This window comes from Ceratotherium simum, chromosome 3 (assembly GCF_057802395.1).
Source record: "Ceratotherium simum simum isolate JZ-2026a chromosome 3, ASM5780239v1, whole genome shotgun sequence".
In the NCBI taxonomy this organism is placed as follows: Eukaryota; Metazoa; Chordata; class Mammalia; order Perissodactyla; family Rhinocerotidae; genus Ceratotherium; species Ceratotherium simum.
This window is the reverse complement of record NC_141902.1, coordinates 39,655,342-39,673,674: the sequence shown is the minus strand read 5'-3', so window position 1 is coordinate 39,673,674 and position 18,333 is coordinate 39,655,342. Positions and strand designations below refer to the sequence as shown.

Genomic DNA, 18,333 nt, shown 5'->3' with positions numbered 1-18,333 from the left:
ATATTAGCCCCCAAATCAATCAATCAAATGATCATCTCCAAAGACTATGAAATAACCATTCTGGATAAGACTACTCTATAAAATAGGAATAGATGGATACTTCCTTAGTATTGCAAAATATATCTATCTCAGCTCAAAAGCTAGCATCCAGCTTAAATGGGGAAACACTAGAAGCATTCCCACTAAAGCCTGGAATAAGACAAGAATGCTGGGCTGGCCCCGTGGCGTAGAGGTTAAGTGCACGTGCTCTGCTGCTGGGGGCCCAGGTTTGATACACTGCTTGTCAGGCCATGCTGTGGCGGCATCCCACATAAAGTGGAGGAAGATCGGCACAGAGGTTACCTCAGGGCCAGTCTTCCTCAGCAAAAAGAGGAGGATTGGCCTGGATGTCAGCTCAGGGCTGATCTTCTTCACACACACACACACAAAAAAAGACAAGAATGCTCACTCTCATTACTACTATTTTATTTATGCTGGGATACTAGGTAATTCAATTAGAAAAGAGGAAAAAAATAGCAGTACAAAAATTAGAAAGGAAATGGTAAAATGATCACTGTTTGCAGATGATGTGGTTGTATACCTGAAAAAATCTACAGCAGGCTATACAATATGGTAGCCACTAGCCACATGTGATTATTGAGCATGTGAAATGTGCCTAGTGTAACTTAAGAACAAAAACTTTAATTAATTTTTTTTTTGCAAGGAAGATCTAGAGAATCGACCAAAAACAATACAGACACAAAATTAATACACAGCAATCAACAGCTTTCATACATACAGAATAACAACCAGATAGAAGATATAAAGGAAGAGAAAACCTATTTACAACAGTAACAAAAAAAGATAAAACACTTAAGAATAAATCTGTCAAAAAATTTGAGAGACATATGAAGGAAACGTTAAAAACACAAAAACAAAGCTTGAACCTACTATGCTCTTGGTTAGGAAATTCCACAGCATAAGATATAATTTCTCCCTAAGTTGATTCATAAATTTAACATGATCCCATTAAAAATACTAAGAAGTTTTATAGTCGAACTAGACAAGCTGATCCTAAATTTCATATAAAGAATAAAGAATACCCTGGAAAAGCCCAGAAAAAGAAAAGCAATGGGTAGTAGAATACATTATAATACATTACAAGAAAAGTTGACATCTTAAACTGGTGAGGCAAAGATGAGCTGTCTAGATGAACTATCTAACAAGCCTCGTAGGGACAACTGGATACCCATCTGGAAAGAACAAAGTCAGATCCATATCTCATTCTATATATACATTCCAAATGGATCAAAGACTTAAATATGAAAAATAAAACATGGCAAGTTCTAGAAGAAACCACGGGAGAAATTCCTTATAACTTTGGAATGGAGAATGTGTTTCTAATTATGATTCAAAACATAGTGATTCAAAACACTATAAAAGGAAAACCGATATGGGCCGGTCCCGTGGCTTGGCGGTTGGGTGCGCACGCTCCACTGCTGGCGGCCCAGGTTCGGGCCCCGGGCGCGCACCGACACACCGCTTCTCCAGCCATGCTGGGGCCGCGTCCCACGTACATCAACTGGAAGGATGTGCAGCTGTGACATTCAGCTATCTACTGGGGCTTTGGGGGGAAAAAATAAATAAAAAAAAGGAAAACCGATAAATAAATCTTTCTGAATGGCTCCAAACACAAGCAAAGTCAAAAGCGAATGAGGAACTGGGAAAAATATTTGTAATTCATATCAGGCAAAGGACTGTCTTGCTAATATATGAAGAACTCCTGGGGACCAGCCCCGTGGCATAGCGGTTAAGTGCGCGTGCTCTGCTGCTGGCAGCCCGCAGTTCGGATCCTGGGCATGGACTGACGCACTGCTTGTCAAGCCATGCTGTGGCAGCATTCCATATAAAGTGGAGGAAGATAGGCACAGATGTTAGCCCAGGGCCAGTCTTCCTTAGCAAAAAGAGGAGGATTGGCATGGATGTTAGCTCAGGGCTGATCTTCCTCACAAAAAAAAAAAAAAAAAGAACTGGAAACTGGTAAGAAAAAAATAGAGAAATGAGCAAAGGATATGAACAGATGGCTCAGCCGACATCCACACATTTCCAATGTTTGTGAGAGTGTGGGGGAAGGTGGACTCTCACCTATTGCTGTTGGGAGTATAAATTAGCACACCTGTGAGGGAAAATTTGTCACTATCTATCAAAATTTCAAATGCATTTACTCTTTGTACAAGTCCACTCCTGGGAATTTATCTGACAGATATATTTGCACATGTATGAAATAATAGTACAAGCACAAAGTTATTCACTGCAGCATTGTTTATAACAGCAAAAGATTGAAAACCCAAGGTGGAGGACTGGTTAAATAAATTACAGTGCATCTCTACAATGGAAGGCTATGCAGCAATGAAAAAAAGGAGAGAAAGTTCTCTACAGGCTCATGTAGAAAGAGCTCAAAGATATGCTGAGTGGAAAAAAAAAATAAAGTACAGAGCAGTGGCATAATATGCTTTATTTGTATGCATAAGGACATTATAGTTCCCCCACAAAACACCACTGTTTCCTTGGGTGGGGTGAGGGAGAAGGACTAGGTAGACCAACACACACCTTTATATGTGTGTATGTTTTTTGCCTTTTCTACCATGTGAATATATGTCTATACAAAACATCACATTTAAAGATTTTATTTTATTTTTTTCCCCCCAAAGCCCCAGTAGATAGTTGTATGTCATAGCTGCACATCCTTCTAGTTGCTGTATGTGGGACGCGGCCTCAGCATGGCCGGAGAAGCGGCGCGTCGGTGCGCGCCCGGGATCCGAACCCGGGCCGCCAGCAGCGGAGCGCGCACACTTAACCGCTAAGCCACCGGGCCGGCCCCAAAACATCACATTTAAAAGCATGCAAAGGGCCGGCCCTACAATTTAAAATAATTGGGGGCCGGCCCCGTGGCTTAGTGGTTAAGTGCGCGCACTCCGCTGCTGGCGGCCCGGGTTCGGATCCCGGGCGCGCACTGACGCGCCGCTTCTCCGGCCATGCTGAGGCCGCGTCCCACATACAGCAACTAGAAGGATGTGCAGCTATGACATACAACTATCTACTGGGGCTTTGGGGGGAAAAAAATAAAATAAATAAAAAAAACATTAAAAAAAAAGAAAATTGATCACTCTCAATGTTAAAAAAATAAAATAAAATAAATAAATAAATAAAAGCATGCAAAAAAGAGGAAAAAAGAAACACTATTCAACTGTTAAAAAGAATGAATCAGGGGCTGGCCCAGTGGTGCAAGCGGTTAAGTGTGCGCACTCCACTGCGGCGGCCGGGGGTTTGCTGGTTCAGGTCCCGGGTGCACACCGACGCACTGCTGGTCGAGCCATGCTGTGGCGGCGTCCCAAATAAAGTAGAGGAAGATGGGCACGGATGTTAGCTCAGGGCCAGTCTTCCTCAGGAAAAAAAAAAAAGAAAGAAAGAGGACTGGCATCAGATGTTAGCTCAGGGCTGATCTTCCTCACAAAAAAAAATAAAAAATAAAAAAAAATGAATCAGCACTAGGTTTACTGATATGCAATGATATCCAAAAAATGTTTTTAGGGAAAAAACACAAAGGGACAAAGTGGGTACAGCATGCTTCCACTCACATGCTTTACAAAAAGATATATTCTTATAGATGCACAAACTGTCTCTGGAAATATACACCAAGATAGGACGGACGATAGCTTCTGAGGAGGGCAAACAGGAGACTTGAAGACGCACTTGATATTGTATGTCCTTTGCTACTGTTTGGATACTTTTTTTTTTTTTACTATATGAAGTTTTACTTATAAAATGAATTTCAAATTTTATATCCTCAGCCAGATCTTACCTCTGAGCTCCAGATCTGTATTCCAACTGCCTGATTTCCAACTGCTCCCCTGCATTTCTCACAGACACTTTCAACCCAGTAAACACAAAACTAGACTCCCGCTCTTCCTCACAAAGCCTGTCCTCCTCCAGTGCCCCCATCATTGTCGACATCACCATCCCTTCAGGTGCTCAGGACAAAAGTGTATGTTGTTCTCGACTTGTCCCTCTCCCTTCCCTCAACATCCAGCCAGTCACCGAGTCCTGGGATGCTCTCTCTTCACTGCATCCACATCTGTCCACCTTCACTGGCAGTGCCCTAACCCCAGCAATCACTGTCTCACTCGGCTTTGCCATGATCGTTAACAGGTCTACCCAGAGCCGCTCTTGCCATCTCATCGTTCCGCTCCCCTGCTTAAAAGCTTTTCAGCAGCTTTTGGGAAGTAACATGATCAGAAGGATTAGAAAGGGGCCAAAATTCTCAATAGACTCTATGTGATCTTGCCTTTTCTAGTCCTTTCTCATGTCATTCTCCCCTCACTCTTTACAGTCCAGCCGCACTAGCCTTCTTTTAGTTCCTCAAACTCTTCCTCCCTCAAAGCCTCACTTGCTGGGCCCTCTGCCTGGAAGGCTGTTCTCCTGCCCCCACATCTCTCCCGACACCACCAGCACTAGCTTTCACTGAGTTAACTCTCTCTCACCCTTCCAGTCTCAAATTTCTTTTTTTTTTTTTTTAATTTATTTTTCCCCCAAAGCCCCAGTAGATTGTTGTATGTCATAGCTGCACATCCTTCTAGTTGCTGTATGTGGGACGCGGCCTCAGCATGGCTGGAGAAGAGGTGTGTCGGTGCGCGCCTGGGATCCGAACCCAGGCCGCCAGTAGCGGAGCGCGTGCACTTAACCGCTAAGCCACGGGGCCGGCCCCCAGTCTCAGTTTAAATGCACTCTCTTCAGAGCACCTTTACTGACCTTCCAGACTAGGTCAGGTCCCCTGTTTTACACTGACTTAGCGCTCCTTCTTCATAGAATTTATGCAATGATAATTAAATAATCATAAAATAAGCTTTTTAATATTTATCCCTCTAATAGTTTTTTTTAAAGATTTTTTTATTTATTTTATTTTTTCCCCCCAAAGCCCCAGCGGATAGTTGTGTGTCACAGCTGCACATCCTTCCAGTTGCTGCATGTGGGACTCGGCCTCGGGATAAACGGAGAAGCGGTGCCTCGATGCGCACCCGGAATCCGAACCCAGGCCGCCAGCATCGCAGCGCGCGCACTTAACCACCAAGCCACAGGGCCGGCCCTAATAGTCAGTTTAAGGACAAGAACTGTTTTGCTCGCTGCTGTATCCCCAGTGCCTAAAATAGGGCCTACAAAATGAACACTTGTTGAAAGAGTGACTAAACAGGGAGAGGGAGACAACCAGAGGCTATCGTACATGAGAAGGGCTCATGTCATCACTGGCCTCCAGGAGGCACAACTTTCTGCCCAAACTCTTGCCTCAGCCATCCTGGCCCCTGGCTCATGCCTAGCATCTGCTTACTCACCACACTGTCTGGGGACTGAAGCTGGCTTGGCAAGGCTGGGCTGCTATTGTAGCCAGAGGTGACACCAGAGGAGAGGCTTCCATTGGAGCTGGTGCACAGGGAGCTGGAGGTGGCCAGGGTATGTAGTTTTTCCTCTTCCTGGGAAGGACAGACCACTATCAACCAGCTTCTGGTGCATCCTCACTACCCATGCCCCCACCACCCTCGAGACCACACATCTCCCCTCTCCAGCTCCCATCACCTCCCACCTCAGCCTCATACCCTCACACCTCCCCACACCCTCACCCCAACTATATACCAAAGCCGCCTCCTCCCAGACTCTGACCCAGGGACAGGAGCCGGTCTGATGAGGATGACATGTAAAGAGAGAGTAAGCACAGCTCTGAGCTGGCAAAGGGAGTCCAACACCCTCCTCCAAATGCTACGTCCCAAGACTCAGAGGCAGCCCTGCAGAGGCTGACCCAGTCTGAGGTCTGCCCAGGCTCCAGATCTACTCTGAAATCAGAGGCTCGCCCCACTCCACACCCTCAGCAGCTGGGAGATGATCTGCTGGCGGATTCTCAGCTTCTCCTGTTCAGCCCGCTCCCGCAGTCGGTCCCGGGCTTGGGCAATCTCCACCTTGGCCTCCTCACGGGCCCGCTGGTATTCTCGTAGCATCAGCTCTATGTCAGAGGGTGGGTGAGCAGACCTTGATGCCAACCCTTGGCTCCTGGGAAAGACCATAGGGGTGGAAAGATGCCTTCTAATATGGTGGGTGGATGATGGCCCCTGCCTGCTCACCCTAGGCCCACTCAACACCACCTCTTGAAGGACCCATCCTCTCTTTTCCCACAGGATCTTAAAGTTTGGTTTTACATCCCATTCTGAGGCTCAGGCCTGCAGTCTAACATAGCATGTCACAGCCATTCTGTCTTTCCTCTCCCACGACTTCTCTCTGCCCTCCCACGTCCTCTTCTTTCCCTTTGCCCCCGTCTCTCACAGCTGCCTCCACTTGTCCACAGCCACGTAGGACCCACTCCTGGAATCGCTCCTGTCAACGGAAGCTGCAGCCTCCATTCTCTAGGATGCTAAGATCCAGGCCCTGCTCCCACAACCCCCTCACCCCACACAGCACCTGCAACATCCGCACCTGGTGGTCTCCACAACATCCTTCCTCAGTTGCTGCAGGTATTCTCGGCGCCTACTGGGTAAGTCAGGGTCCCGGGTGGGGAGATCTCTGTTAGGCAGGAGGCTCAGTTGCTTCTGGGGGCTGAGGCTTCGTGTCCGGCGGAAGTTCTGAAGTCGCTCAGCCCGCTCTCTCCGGAGAGTCTCAATGGTTTGTTTTTGCCTGAGACAAAATGTGATCAATTTACTGAAGCTGGCCCTGAATGCCCTCTCCATCTTAAGGTCTATCTCTGACCCCTGGAAGACCCCAGAGCTGAGCAAGGGGAGAGGTAAGAGCCAGCTCTTACCCTTCACTAGTTCTCTTTCCTCTCAGCCCACCCCTGGCCCTCCCACTCCAGGCTGGAGGCCCTTACCGGGCATAGAGCTCCTCCCAAGTGGACAGCACAGGCTCATCGGCCATGAGTGCCTCCCCGGTCCCGTTCTGCAGCACCTGCAGCAGGGCATCTGCCTCGCCAAAGCCGTGGTGCAGTTTCGCTTCTGTGAGTTCCATGCTGAGTGAGAGGTTCTGGGCCCCAACTTGCAGGGTGATCTGCTCCTTCTGGGACCACTCAGGATCCTGGCTCTGGTTGTCAGGAGGTTGTGGGGGCCTCTGTGCCTGCTCTCCAGAGCTGAGATCCATCATACCCGGCCCCCTAGGAGAGCCATCCTGAACCCCACACCAATTACTGAATTTGTTATGCATTGGGAGGTCCCTCAGGCTGGGATGCTGGGGCTCAGGTGCCATGCACATCTGGGAACTGAGGCGCAGCAGCCCCTCAGGTTGGCAGACCTCAGTCGGGCCCAAGGTGGAACCCTGGAGCCCTGTGGTACCAGTTAGTTTAGAGACACGACAGGGGCTAAGGTGCTGGAGGCCTCCCCACGAAGAGGAAATATCCAGAGTGGGTTGTGGCTGCACAGGAGATGCTGAACTCTCACCCCCATTTTCTGTCTTGCTCTGTCCTTGCCTTAGCCCCCTACTGCTCAGTGGGCCACATTCCAGGGAAGCCACGCCCTCAGGCACAAAGCGATCGGCCAGCCTCTGGCTCCTGCTCCGTGGTGGAGGTGGCAGTCTGCTTTGGACCCAGGTGGTGGTCCTGGGCTGAAGCTGTTGAGGGGGCTGCTCTAAGAAATGAACTTGGAGTTTCGGGCTCTGCTGTGGGCTGCTGGGGGAGCTTATCTCAAGGAAAGACCTGCCATCGCTCCTTTCTAAGGGACTTCTGACTTCTCCACAGGGAGCCCTCACTCTCTGGGAGCCATCTGACTCTTCAGTGGTTTGAGAATAATTATCCCTTGGAGGCCTAGGGGCATCAAGTGGAAGGTCTGGGCTGGAGACAAGCTTCTGGTGGCCTTCAAGAGGGTGAGCTGAGGGGGCCCAGAGAGGCAAAGAGGCTGAGGGCAGCCCCAATGCTTGGATGCTGGCACTAAGTGTGAGGATTGGGGAAGAGGCCCTGTCCACCAACAAGGCATTTGTGGGGCACAGATCCTTCTGAACCCCAGGCTCCCTGACAGACTCCACAGCACTGGGGCAGGGCCCCGGGGAATGCGAGATGCTGAGGCTGGGGCTGCTGACAGCCAAACAGGAGGGTTCCTCTGGCTGAGAGCTGGGAGGCAGGGAGGCATCAGGGGAAGCCTGGAGGCTCACAAAAGGGAGGTTCTGTCCAAAGGAGGCTTTCTGAAACCTCAAGTGGGATAAGGGTCCTGGAGGGCTCTGGGGCCTGCAGTGGGGGCTTTCTTCCTGAAGATCTGGGGGCCCTGCTGTTTTCCATGCTGTTTCCTCTGCCTCTCTCTTCTGAAGTATCCCTGGGACATGTCCTTTTTCTTGAGACATGGTGGAGATATCTGTACCCAGCACCTCAAGGACTACACGGACCTCCTGAGGGTTGGCCTCTGGGGCCTGGAGCTGCAAAGGTGGTGAGGCCAGGTCAGTCTGGATGCCCTCATCCACAGTGGTCTGAGTACAGCTGTCCATCATAAGGACCTCAGGCACCTCATCTGGGATCTCCCTCTTGGTATTCTGCTCCTTTTCAGTCACACTTGGCTGGGAGAGACTCCCCAACAGCTCAGAGGTACTGTGCAGGAGCCGTGAGAGGTGAAGAGACAGGTTGTGCATGCTGGTCCAAGTGGCCAGATCAGGGACCGGCATTGCACTGGCTTCTGACTGAGCAGAGGAGATGTCAGTGTAGCTCCAGTGGAGCCTGCAGCCCTGGGTCTGTGTGCCCTGCTCCAAGGTGCTCACCCTGGACTGCTCCACAGGGCTGCCCGCCTCTGATGGATACAGCAGCATAATCTCATCCACTGGACCTGCAGCACTTCCTTCAGCCAAGGGGGCCTCACTCCTCAGACAGCCTGCTTCATCAGGGGTGCCTGGGAACTGGGCTCTCTTGTCAGGACCCTTAGTGGGGGCTGCTCCTTCAGAGTCAGTTAGGATGCGGGAGTTTCCCAAGGCAAATGAGGAACCCCATACTTCCCAGGCCTCATGTGAACCTCGGGCATTTTCAATGCTGCTGTGTGTGCTCAACAGGCCCCGGGCACTGGCATAGGTGCTGAGGTGGGAGTGGAATAGAGCGTTCTGGTCGTCTAGGCCGTTGTCCATGCTGGAGCACCCGGCAATGTTTGATGGTATGAGGCCCTGGGGTGTCTGGCTACAGGAGACATCGACTGCACTGCCAAACACATACTGCTTCCAGCCAATGCACGCAGGCCCCTCTGGCCACCAGGGCAGGACATAGGGATTGATGTCACTGGAGCCAAAGTGCAACACTCCTTTGTCCGCCTCGGAGTGCCGCTTCTCTGGGCTGCGCTGGTCACCTCGTCTCGCTGGCTTTCCCTGCCGGGCCTGTTCCAGAGTACCAGACTTCCAGCTGGTCATGAAATCAGGGGTTGGCATACAGGAGACAGCTGAAGACGTCGGGTAAGGAGGGGTGGCAGGTTGCAGGGGCCTGTGATCAGCAGTGCTATTTTCCACATTAGACAAGGCTTTCTGACTGCAGCCCTCAACTTGCAGAGATGTTCTCGCCGCCGACCTTCCTGAGGAATAGTCCCTGGGATGTGTGTTCCACAATCTGTTAGGGTCCTGTGTATCCTCATCTGTAGGAGAAGGAGGCTCCACACTCAAGTTCAGCTCCTGAAGAGACCGGGAAGAGCTGACCACAGAGAACTGTTGTCTAGGGGAGGACTTGGAGTGTTTGGGGCCAGAGAAGATTGCAATCACAGGAACCGAGCACCTGTGGCGGGGAGCCGGCTGCTCCCTGCCAGAAGAGGGCTGGTCAGGGCTCTGGGCTGCAGGCCATGGTGCTCCACTTTGCCCCAAGGGGACAGCAGCTGAGCCTTTGAAGCCTGATGAAAATGTCTTGGACACAGGGGGCTTGGCTGCAGCCACCTCCTCTCCGCGCGCATCTCTAACCTGACAGCCATCCAAGCTACCTTCATCGGAACGTGGGGGACTCCTGCCCTGGGCAGGTTCATCACCACCGCCTGAAGCCTGGTCTCCCTCCTGTTCTTCCTCCTCCCAGGGACTGTCAACCCGGGGACCGGAGACGTGCTTTAACTTTGCTATGAACTTGGCTTGGGGATGCAAACTACTGTGATTCCTGGACTCAGTGGAAAGTTGTGGCTTTTCTGGAAGGCATCTGACCACATTTTCTAAACATCTATGCTGTGGTTCTACCACCAACTCACTCTCGACAAACTCTTCACTTAAATTCAGAATGTGTGGTCTCCCAGTTGCTACAGGTGGTTCTGGCTTAGTTTGAGACTCCTGTGCATTCTGGCCACCTACAGAGCTGTGCTGAAGCTTCCTCAGTGGCTCAGAGTATATGCCTGCAGGGAAAGCGGCAGCCTCATGCTCTTTTATGGTTTTCTCAGCAAGCTTTTTCTCAGGATCCCCGACTGACTTTGAGCTTCCATCAGCTACTGAGTGGCTAAGGGAAACTGTCCTCACATCAGGGAGAGCAGGGGAGCTGCAGCCTTCAGCCAGAGATAGGACAGCAGCAGTAGTGGAGGGCTCCAGAGTGCTGCTGTCTGTTGCCCCAAATTCCACATTAATGCCTTTGGGTTCAAGGCCATGTGCCAAGAGCATCCCAGGTTCCCGGGGATAGCTCTCTCCTTTTTCATCCATTCTACAGGCCCAGGAAGGTACTATGCAGGGTGGGTGGAGAGTGTGTGGGGCAACCTTAGAAGTCCCTTTCCCCATGTCACCATCTCTATAACACAGTAAAGTGGAGGAAGGGATGAAACAGGCATGAGAAGCAATGGGTTGAGGACTGCACAGTTGTTGGCAAGGAAGAGTTCTGCTGTCTTCTTGCCCCCCAGATGGGCTCTTAGTCTTGCTGCCTTCAATGCTCCCTGAGAAGACAACACAATCTAAAGTTTCCTGTGGGCATCTGCATAGGGCCTCCTCCCTAACTCCTCCAGGATCTGGGCTAGGTCTTTGATCTGGCAATGGAGTTGGCCTGGGATGTTTGCTGCCAGCCCTGCAGGCTTCTGCCAGCCCAGAGCCAACACTCCCCTTCCACTTCACACACTGCTGTGAGGGAGCTTCCAGTTCAACCCTTCTCAGGGCTCCAGGCAGGACGGTACCTTGTTTGGGACTTGCCCTCCCTTCTAAGCCAGTGGAAGCCTCAAGGTGTTGGACATGGTCTTGGTTAGGGCCTGAGAGACTGGCAGAATTCTGAACATCACAGATCATAAGCTGACTTTCAAAATAGGTTGTTTTTACTCCCTGTGCAGCTACTAAGAAGTTACCTGAAGCTCCTCCAAACGTAGTGTCTAGAATTCTAGGTTCTTGGTGTGCCGGGCTGCTCTCCTGATTGCCAGGGGGCATGCCCTCTGCAGTCTCCCATGGAGCTAATTGGCTTTGCCCATGCAGAATCACTCTAGGATCATCAGAAAGGGCCTGAGAAGATAAGGCAGCCACTACTTTCTCTGGTATTACCCTCCTGTCCTCCTCTACAGCTGTTGAAGAAGGAAGACTATCTGAGCCCAAAGGACCAGCAGAGGAAGGCATTTTGGTTGCTTCTTTCTTTTTCTCTATGATTTCAGAAGAGCTAGAGCGACATTTAAACTGTTCACCTGCTCCCAGGAAATGTCTCAGTTCTCCAGGACAATGGCTTTTGCCCAGAGCAGGGTCAGCATGGGAGGAAGTCTGTGAGGGATACCACGGCCTTGTGTTAGTTTCAGTGTTAGGCAGAGGTTGAAAGCTGTCTGCAGAGAGGGGTGTGGCCTGAAGGACTTTCCTTTCATCAGTCAACAGATGTCCTGGTTCAACAGAGAGAGATGCCACATGAAATCCCTGTGCTTCACCCTCATTCCTGGTCACGTCTGACACTGATGGGTCCATTTGTTGACACTGAGGCCTGCCAGGGGCCCTTGAAGAACATTCAGGTTCTAACAAAATCTCATAGTAAGGAAGGACTGTGCCCCCAACCACCAAGTCATGAGGCTGCTTTCCCTGGGTCTTTACCTGTCTGGTCTCCTCCAACATAGCTAGACCCGTGGATGTATGGGCAGAGGCCTCTGGGTGAGGCACTGTTGGCAGGGACAGGGGTGCTGAGAAAGCACCACTGGTAGGACTGAGGTCCTCAGCCAACTCCTCTGCCTCTTGCCTCACCTCCCTGCCTTGGTTGTTACCCTCCTCTAAGGGGCAGCTGGCTCTCATTTCAAGTGGGCTAGAGATCCTGTTCAGGGAACTGGCTTTTTTTGTTCCTCCTTGTACAGCTGCCTCGGCTTCAGGAACAGAACCCACCCTGGTACTCAAGCCCATCGACATGTTTCTAAGGTCTCCTCCTTGGTCTTGGGGACTGGTGCTTACTGATCTCCTGCCCTCTGCCCCCAGGGCAATGCTCTCTGGTACACTGGATTGACCACGAGATCCCATGGCCATGGATATTGCAGACCCACACCAAGCAGAGTGTGCCATAGAGGAGCCGCCTCTAACATTTCCCTGAGGGCTGTGGCTTCTGGGCTCTCCACAGTGGTCCTGGCACCCTGCTCCAGTTACCAAGGGACTGTCAGGCATTTTCAACATTGTGGGATCCAGCACATAATCAACTGAAGAGACACCTATAGTATCAGGTGCATGAAGATAGCTTCTTTGCAGCCTTGGAGAATTCAAGGGCAAAGTATTACTCAGGTCTTGGTGAGGAGCCATAGAGGAGCGTGGCTGGCTCAGCAGTGGGCCAGTCTCCTGGCTGGAAAATGTGCCCATACAATGCTGGCTTGGACTTGGAAGTTTCTGAGTCAATGAGACCATTTTTTTTTCCTCCTGTAGGCTCCCTCCTCTTTGCACAGCCATTTTGTCAACTCTGCCTTGAATTTTTGGCTCCTCTTGCTTAGAACTACTTATGCATTTGGGAACGTGGCTTTCTTGAAAACCTTTCACAGTCTCTAATTTCTCAAGACTTCCCAAGGCACAGGGCTGCCCTTTGGGGCTTGCTAATGCATCCACCAACTTACCCTCCTTCTCAGAAGACCTCTCAGGCCTGGACTGCAATGGCAGAGCTCTAGCCAATTTCGTTCTCCTTCGATTAACAGAAGGGTTGGTGGACCCCCTGTGAGCTGTACATGTCCCTAAATAATCACAAGTGTCCCTGGTGGGTCTGTCTAATACAGCTGGCTGGGTGTGCTCTCTCACAAATTTAACATCTTGTACACATTCCCTTGACTGGAAGGGGCTCAGGGTGATTTTCTGGACCTGGAGATCTTCCCCACTGCTACTACTAAGCTCCATTTCTCCAGCTTCACCATCCCTAAAGATAACATCATCTGTCTGTTTTGGAGAAGATGGCTGATCCTTGAAGGAAAAGTGATTTCCAGAGCTGCCTGGCCCCGGGACATGGTCAGCAATATCCTGGTCCTTCTGGTCCTGGATCACAAACTCTTTACTGATTCTCAGTATGTTGGAAGCATATGGCTGCTTATTCTGCTTGGATTCCATTTCCAAGATGCCATTTTCCAGCTGCGTTACACTCCTAATTAGCTTAGCCATTTCATCACCATTATTAACTCTTTTATTCTGTTTCTTTCCAGAAAGTTCTTCTTTGGGGTTTAATGTTTCTTGTGACTTTCCAGGGCCCTTGCCTTCACTGGAGTTTATTTCCTGAGAGCATGTAACTGACTGGAATCTTTTATATGTGGACTCTGTCCGTGGAACCTCTTCTGAGCTGTCTTTGGGATGGAAAGCTTTTCCAAGAAGCCCAGTTTCATTCTTCCATTCCCCCTTATAGGTTGGACTCTCATCCTGGGCCATTATCTCTGGGCTGCTTACTCTATGATGTACTGATCTGGACTTCCAAGAAAGAGCAGGTTCCCCTAACATGTCCTTGTCAAGGCCTAAATTGATGTTTTTATACATGAAATCAGACCTGGCCCCAGAAGTAAGCTGTCTGTTGTTATCAAAGGCCTGGGTCTGTCTTAGGACTGCATTCTGATGCTGCTCTTCTTCCCCACCTGCCTCAGATTCACAAACCTGGAGAGGCTTCCGAGACCCAGAACCATTTGAGCGAACATTGCAGTAGGACTGTCCAGTGGCCTTTTCTCCCTCCTTGAGTGCTGGAAGACTGTGTTTATTTAAAATTCCAACTTGATTTTCAAATTCACATACTTTTGTGCTAGTAGACGGAAGAAAACGTCTGTTCTGGGCAACAAAAAAATAAACTGAATTATGGCTTTCTTCTTTAATATTTCCAGGGCATTTCCCTGTTTCTCCGCTAACTTCCTTGGTGTTCAGATCAACTGGCCTCTCTGTTGTGACCTGCTGAGATGAAGCAATCTTGGAATTTTGGTTTTGTAACAACACTGGCACACTCTTCTTCAAATAAACATTTTGTAGGGCTTGGTGGTCATGACCAAAGCCCCAGGCTTCCCTGGGGGGTGGAGAAGGCACTCTTGCTTCTCTGCAAGCCGGGATCTCTAAGGCAGTTTCTGTCAGAGCATCCCGGCTTTTGGTCACATAGAATGTTTCCACGAGAGGTGGCTGCAGGGAAGATGGAAATGGATTCCAGGGAGCAGAGTGGAGATACAGCTCTGGACCTGACGGAAAGGCAAAGGAAAGATTGGTGTGTCTCCCGACTACTTCCTTGGAACTCTCCTGGTAGTCTGCCTTCTCTTCCTGAAGAGGGTGGTGGCTGTTGTGACTTAATTGCCCCGCCTGGCCTGCACTATTCTTCCTGAGGGGAGCCCAGCCTTGGGGCCAATGGTCTTCTTTGGTGGCTATGGTGACATTACTGTGACAAGGATTCTTTGGGAAGAAACATTCATCAGAGGAAGTCATTAGTCCAGGTTTCTCGCTACTCTGAGAGGATTCTTCCAAGTTGTTCTGTTTGACTTCACATGCTTCTACCATGGAATTTGCTATCCTGTTCTCTGCTGCAAAGACCTGCGCATTTGTAGTTCCAGAAGTCAATGATTCTACGTCTGCTGAATAAGTTCCACTACAACTCACCTCTTTCTCACTAGTTGTAAAGAAATCTGAAGTACCTTCTAACTCGACACTCATACTGTCCTGTTCTTTCTCTGCTCTCAAACGCCTAATTTTGGATAGATGGATAGGAAAGTTGTTGAAATCCAGACTGCTAGATACCCCAGAACCAACTGGCAATAGAGTATCTCCTCCTTTGATAGAAGCTTGGGTCAGGGATCTGGAGTCTTCCTCGAGGGAGGGGAAAGATGGCCTGGGCTCTCCTACAGCCTCCAAAACAGGATGAGACAGTTCAAGGAAGTACTTTTGCTGAAGGGCAGCCCAGTCCTTCTCACAGGCACTGCCTACATGAGGGAATGAGGCAGCAGAGGCAACCAACATGCTGGACACACTAGAGTTGTTGGATGCTTCAGAGTTGCCCTGCTGGACCATATCAGGAATACTTCTGGCCTGAAAGGTGCCATCAGCTCCTGGCTGAAGAAGCCTGTAAGACCCCCAGAGTGACAGCCTGGACGTATCAGCAGCAGGGATTGTGTACACAGCCCTTACACTGTCAGGCACCTCAGCACCACCTTGGGGCAGTTTGGGGCTATAAGGCAGGACTGTTTCTGTACCTGAGGGCTTTAATTCCTCCATATTTAGCCAGTATCCAGGCCTCTCCCAACCACAGGGCTGAAATTCCTGGACATCAGGACTTGGACACGAAGAACTCACTATTCCTGGAGGGCTGCTGGAATTGATCTTGGAGTCACAAGAAAACCAGGAATCCACAGACAACAGAGGGCTCCCTCTTGAAAGCTGTATGCCTTGGAGAGTGTTGGCCTGTTCAGAGGACCTTGCCTCGACTTCCGACTCAGGCTGTTCACAGTGGGGCTGGGGCTGGGGATCAAGGTAAAATGAACTGCTCATTGGCAGGATGGCATCCAGCCTGGCTCCTGTTCTGTAGTTGATGGGACTGAGACTGCACATTGCCTCCTCGTCCCCTATGGGCAGACTGGACGTCTGCAGGTGCCAAAAAGTCTCCGTGGGCATCTCATCAGCTGAACCGAAGAAAGGCTCTTCTTGCTGATCTTCCCCCAGTTCTTCCTCAGCGTCAATCAGGCTATCCAGGGAAAAGCTCCTGTGAGTTTGGGCGAATAGTCCACTGTCTGAGGATGTGGTGAAGCCCCTCACAGAGACTCTAGCTCTGGCCCTGGTGCGGCCCTGGCCGTTGGTGAGATAACTGCCCTCTGGGCTGTCTTGTGGGCTTTGGTACCCCTTCTCAGCAAGTGAGTCCTTAGATATTTGGCTGTCATCACTTTCGGAGTTCTCTGGCTCTAGGAGATCCCGCTCCTTCCCCTGGGGATCCTCTGGCTTCAGCGGCTCCGTCAGGGCTTTGGCACAGACACAGGAGAGAGAATCTACTGAGTAACTGCTATCTGCGTCAGATAAATCATCATCCTTTCCTCTTGCATGATCCACTACTCGGTTGGAATCTGTGAGTGACGCCATCGTGTCTGGGTCCCCTGCACTGTGTTGCCTCTTCAAAGGGCTGCCACGAGGCAAACAAGAGGACTTTTTGGCAACGTCTCTGACCCTAGCTGCCAGCACCCTCTGCTGCCTTTTTGATGTCCTGCTTGGGGAAGGTGGTTTGGATTCTGCCCATAAAGCCCTGGCTGGCGTTCCACACCCAGCTGCCTGTTTGGGTCCACGGGGATGTGAGGAACTGTAACCAGCTCCCTTAGCAGCCTTGTGGGTCCCAAAGTTCCCTTGTTTTCGCCACCCTGCTGGTGCATGGCCAGAGTCCGCTGGTCCCTTACCCCTCCTGGTGTGGGTGGAAGGGGTGAGGGCCTTTGGCTCATCCCCTGGCTTTAGCTTGTTAGCTGATTGGCCCAGAGATGCTAAGCTCTGGGACACCATCCAGTGGGGCTGCTTACCAACTCTCTCCATTTCCTGGACGCTGGCAGACTCAGAGCTCATGGTGAAGCAGGTGTCTGGGGCTGAGGCTCCCTCCCTGGCCAAGGCCCCCCTGGCTGTGCAGAGCTGCCCCTCACCTGAGGAACAGAGGGCATTCTTGCTGAAATGCCCTGTCCTTGGAAGGTAAGAAGCCGCTTGGGGCAAGTAATCTTCTGATGGGGTTTTCTCTGATATTTGGTCAGTAGGGTCAGGAATAGGAGGTAACGTGGTGGAGGGATCCCAATTCAGGAAAACACTGTGGAGACAAGGAAAGCCATCTCAGAAAAGTAAGAGGTCCTTATTTCCCACTGGCAGAGGGAATATCAAGTCCCACTTAGTCTGCTTTGAAAAAGGTTAAAAACTAGGCCAATGTCACTGTCTCTTATAGTCTTTGCAGTCAGAGAAAAGCTCTATAGGTACAAAAGGAAACTGTGGACTATAGTCTTGGCTCTCAAAGAGGTCCCAGGGACACTCTGTTCCTCAATTTCTTTATCTTATAAAAAGGTTGAACTGAATCTGAATCTAATCACGCCTTTAGGGAAAACTTAATAGGCAGTTAATGTGCAATATGAGGAACAATTTAAATGATACTACAAGGAATCAAAAAAACAAAATTAATTATTCGATGCAAGGTGTGATAATCACAATGTGGTTATAAGAAAACTCCTTATTTTCTGGAACTGTATACTTGGTAGGACAGAAATGACATAATGTTTAGGAATTGCTTTATTTTTTTTATTATTTTTGTGTGTGTGTGTGAGGAAGATCAGCCCTGAGCTAACATCCATGCTAATCCTCCTCTTTTTGCTGAGGAAGACCGGCTCTGAGCTAACATCTATTGCCAATCCTCCTCCTCCTTTTTTTTTTCCCCTCAAAGCCCCAGTAGATAGTTGTATGTCATAGTTGCACATCCTTCTAGTTGCTGTAGGTGGGACGTGGCCTCAGCGTGGCCAGAGAAGCGGTGCGTCAGTGCGCGCCCGGGATCCGAACCTGGGCCACCAGTAGCGGAGTGCGCGCACTTAACCGCTAAGCCATGGGGCCGGCCCTGGGAGTTGCTTTAAAATACTTCATCAGAAAAAGGAAGGAGGGGAGATCAAGCAAGTATGGTAAATCTTGATAACTGCTGTATGTAGGTGATAGGTATACTAGTCTCTCAACTTTGTGTATGTTTGAAAATTTTTCATAATAAAAAGTTAAAAAAAAAAAAAAAAGCCTGCCTAGTACTCTGAAGACCAGAGAGGTGAGCAAACATAACAGCAACAGACATGAACTGTACACCCACTATGGGCAAGGCTCTGTGCCAGGCCTGGACGACAGAAAGGGGCAGACGCAGCCCCCTGCTCCAAGAGCTGGGGAGGTAACATATCCTCATGACTGAATGTAAGGAGTGAAGGACAAAAGAAACAAGGGAGGGCTGGCCTTGTGGCTTAGCGGTTAAGTGCACGTACTCCGCTACTGGCGGCCCGGGTTCGG

The 18,333-nt window shown here is 50.1% G+C and overlaps 1 protein-coding gene across 7 annotated transcripts in view; it reads right to left on the bottom strand.

Annotated features, from left to right (window-relative positions):
• Nucleotides 1-18,333, bottom strand: part of STARD9 (StAR related lipid transfer domain containing 9) — a 119,733-nt gene that overhangs the window by 12,374 nt on the left and 89,026 nt on the right. For 4 of the 7 annotated variants that reach the window (XM_087425947.1, XM_014780610.2, XM_087425966.1 and 1 more), the window contains 4 exons: nt 6,884-17,116; nt 6,496-6,693; nt 5,892-6,075; nt 5,367-5,504 (listed from right to left, as the gene is read on the bottom strand). In XM_087425947.1, the coding sequence (XP_087282073.1) occupies nt 5,367-5,504; nt 5,892-6,075; nt 6,496-6,693; nt 6,884-17,116 (10,753 nt within the window). The remainder of the gene's footprint in view (nt 1-5,366; nt 5,505-5,891; nt 6,076-6,495; nt 6,694-6,883; nt 17,117-18,333) is intronic. The other 3 variants (XM_087425982.1, XM_087425992.1, XM_087425974.1) reach the window with 1 other exon arrangement.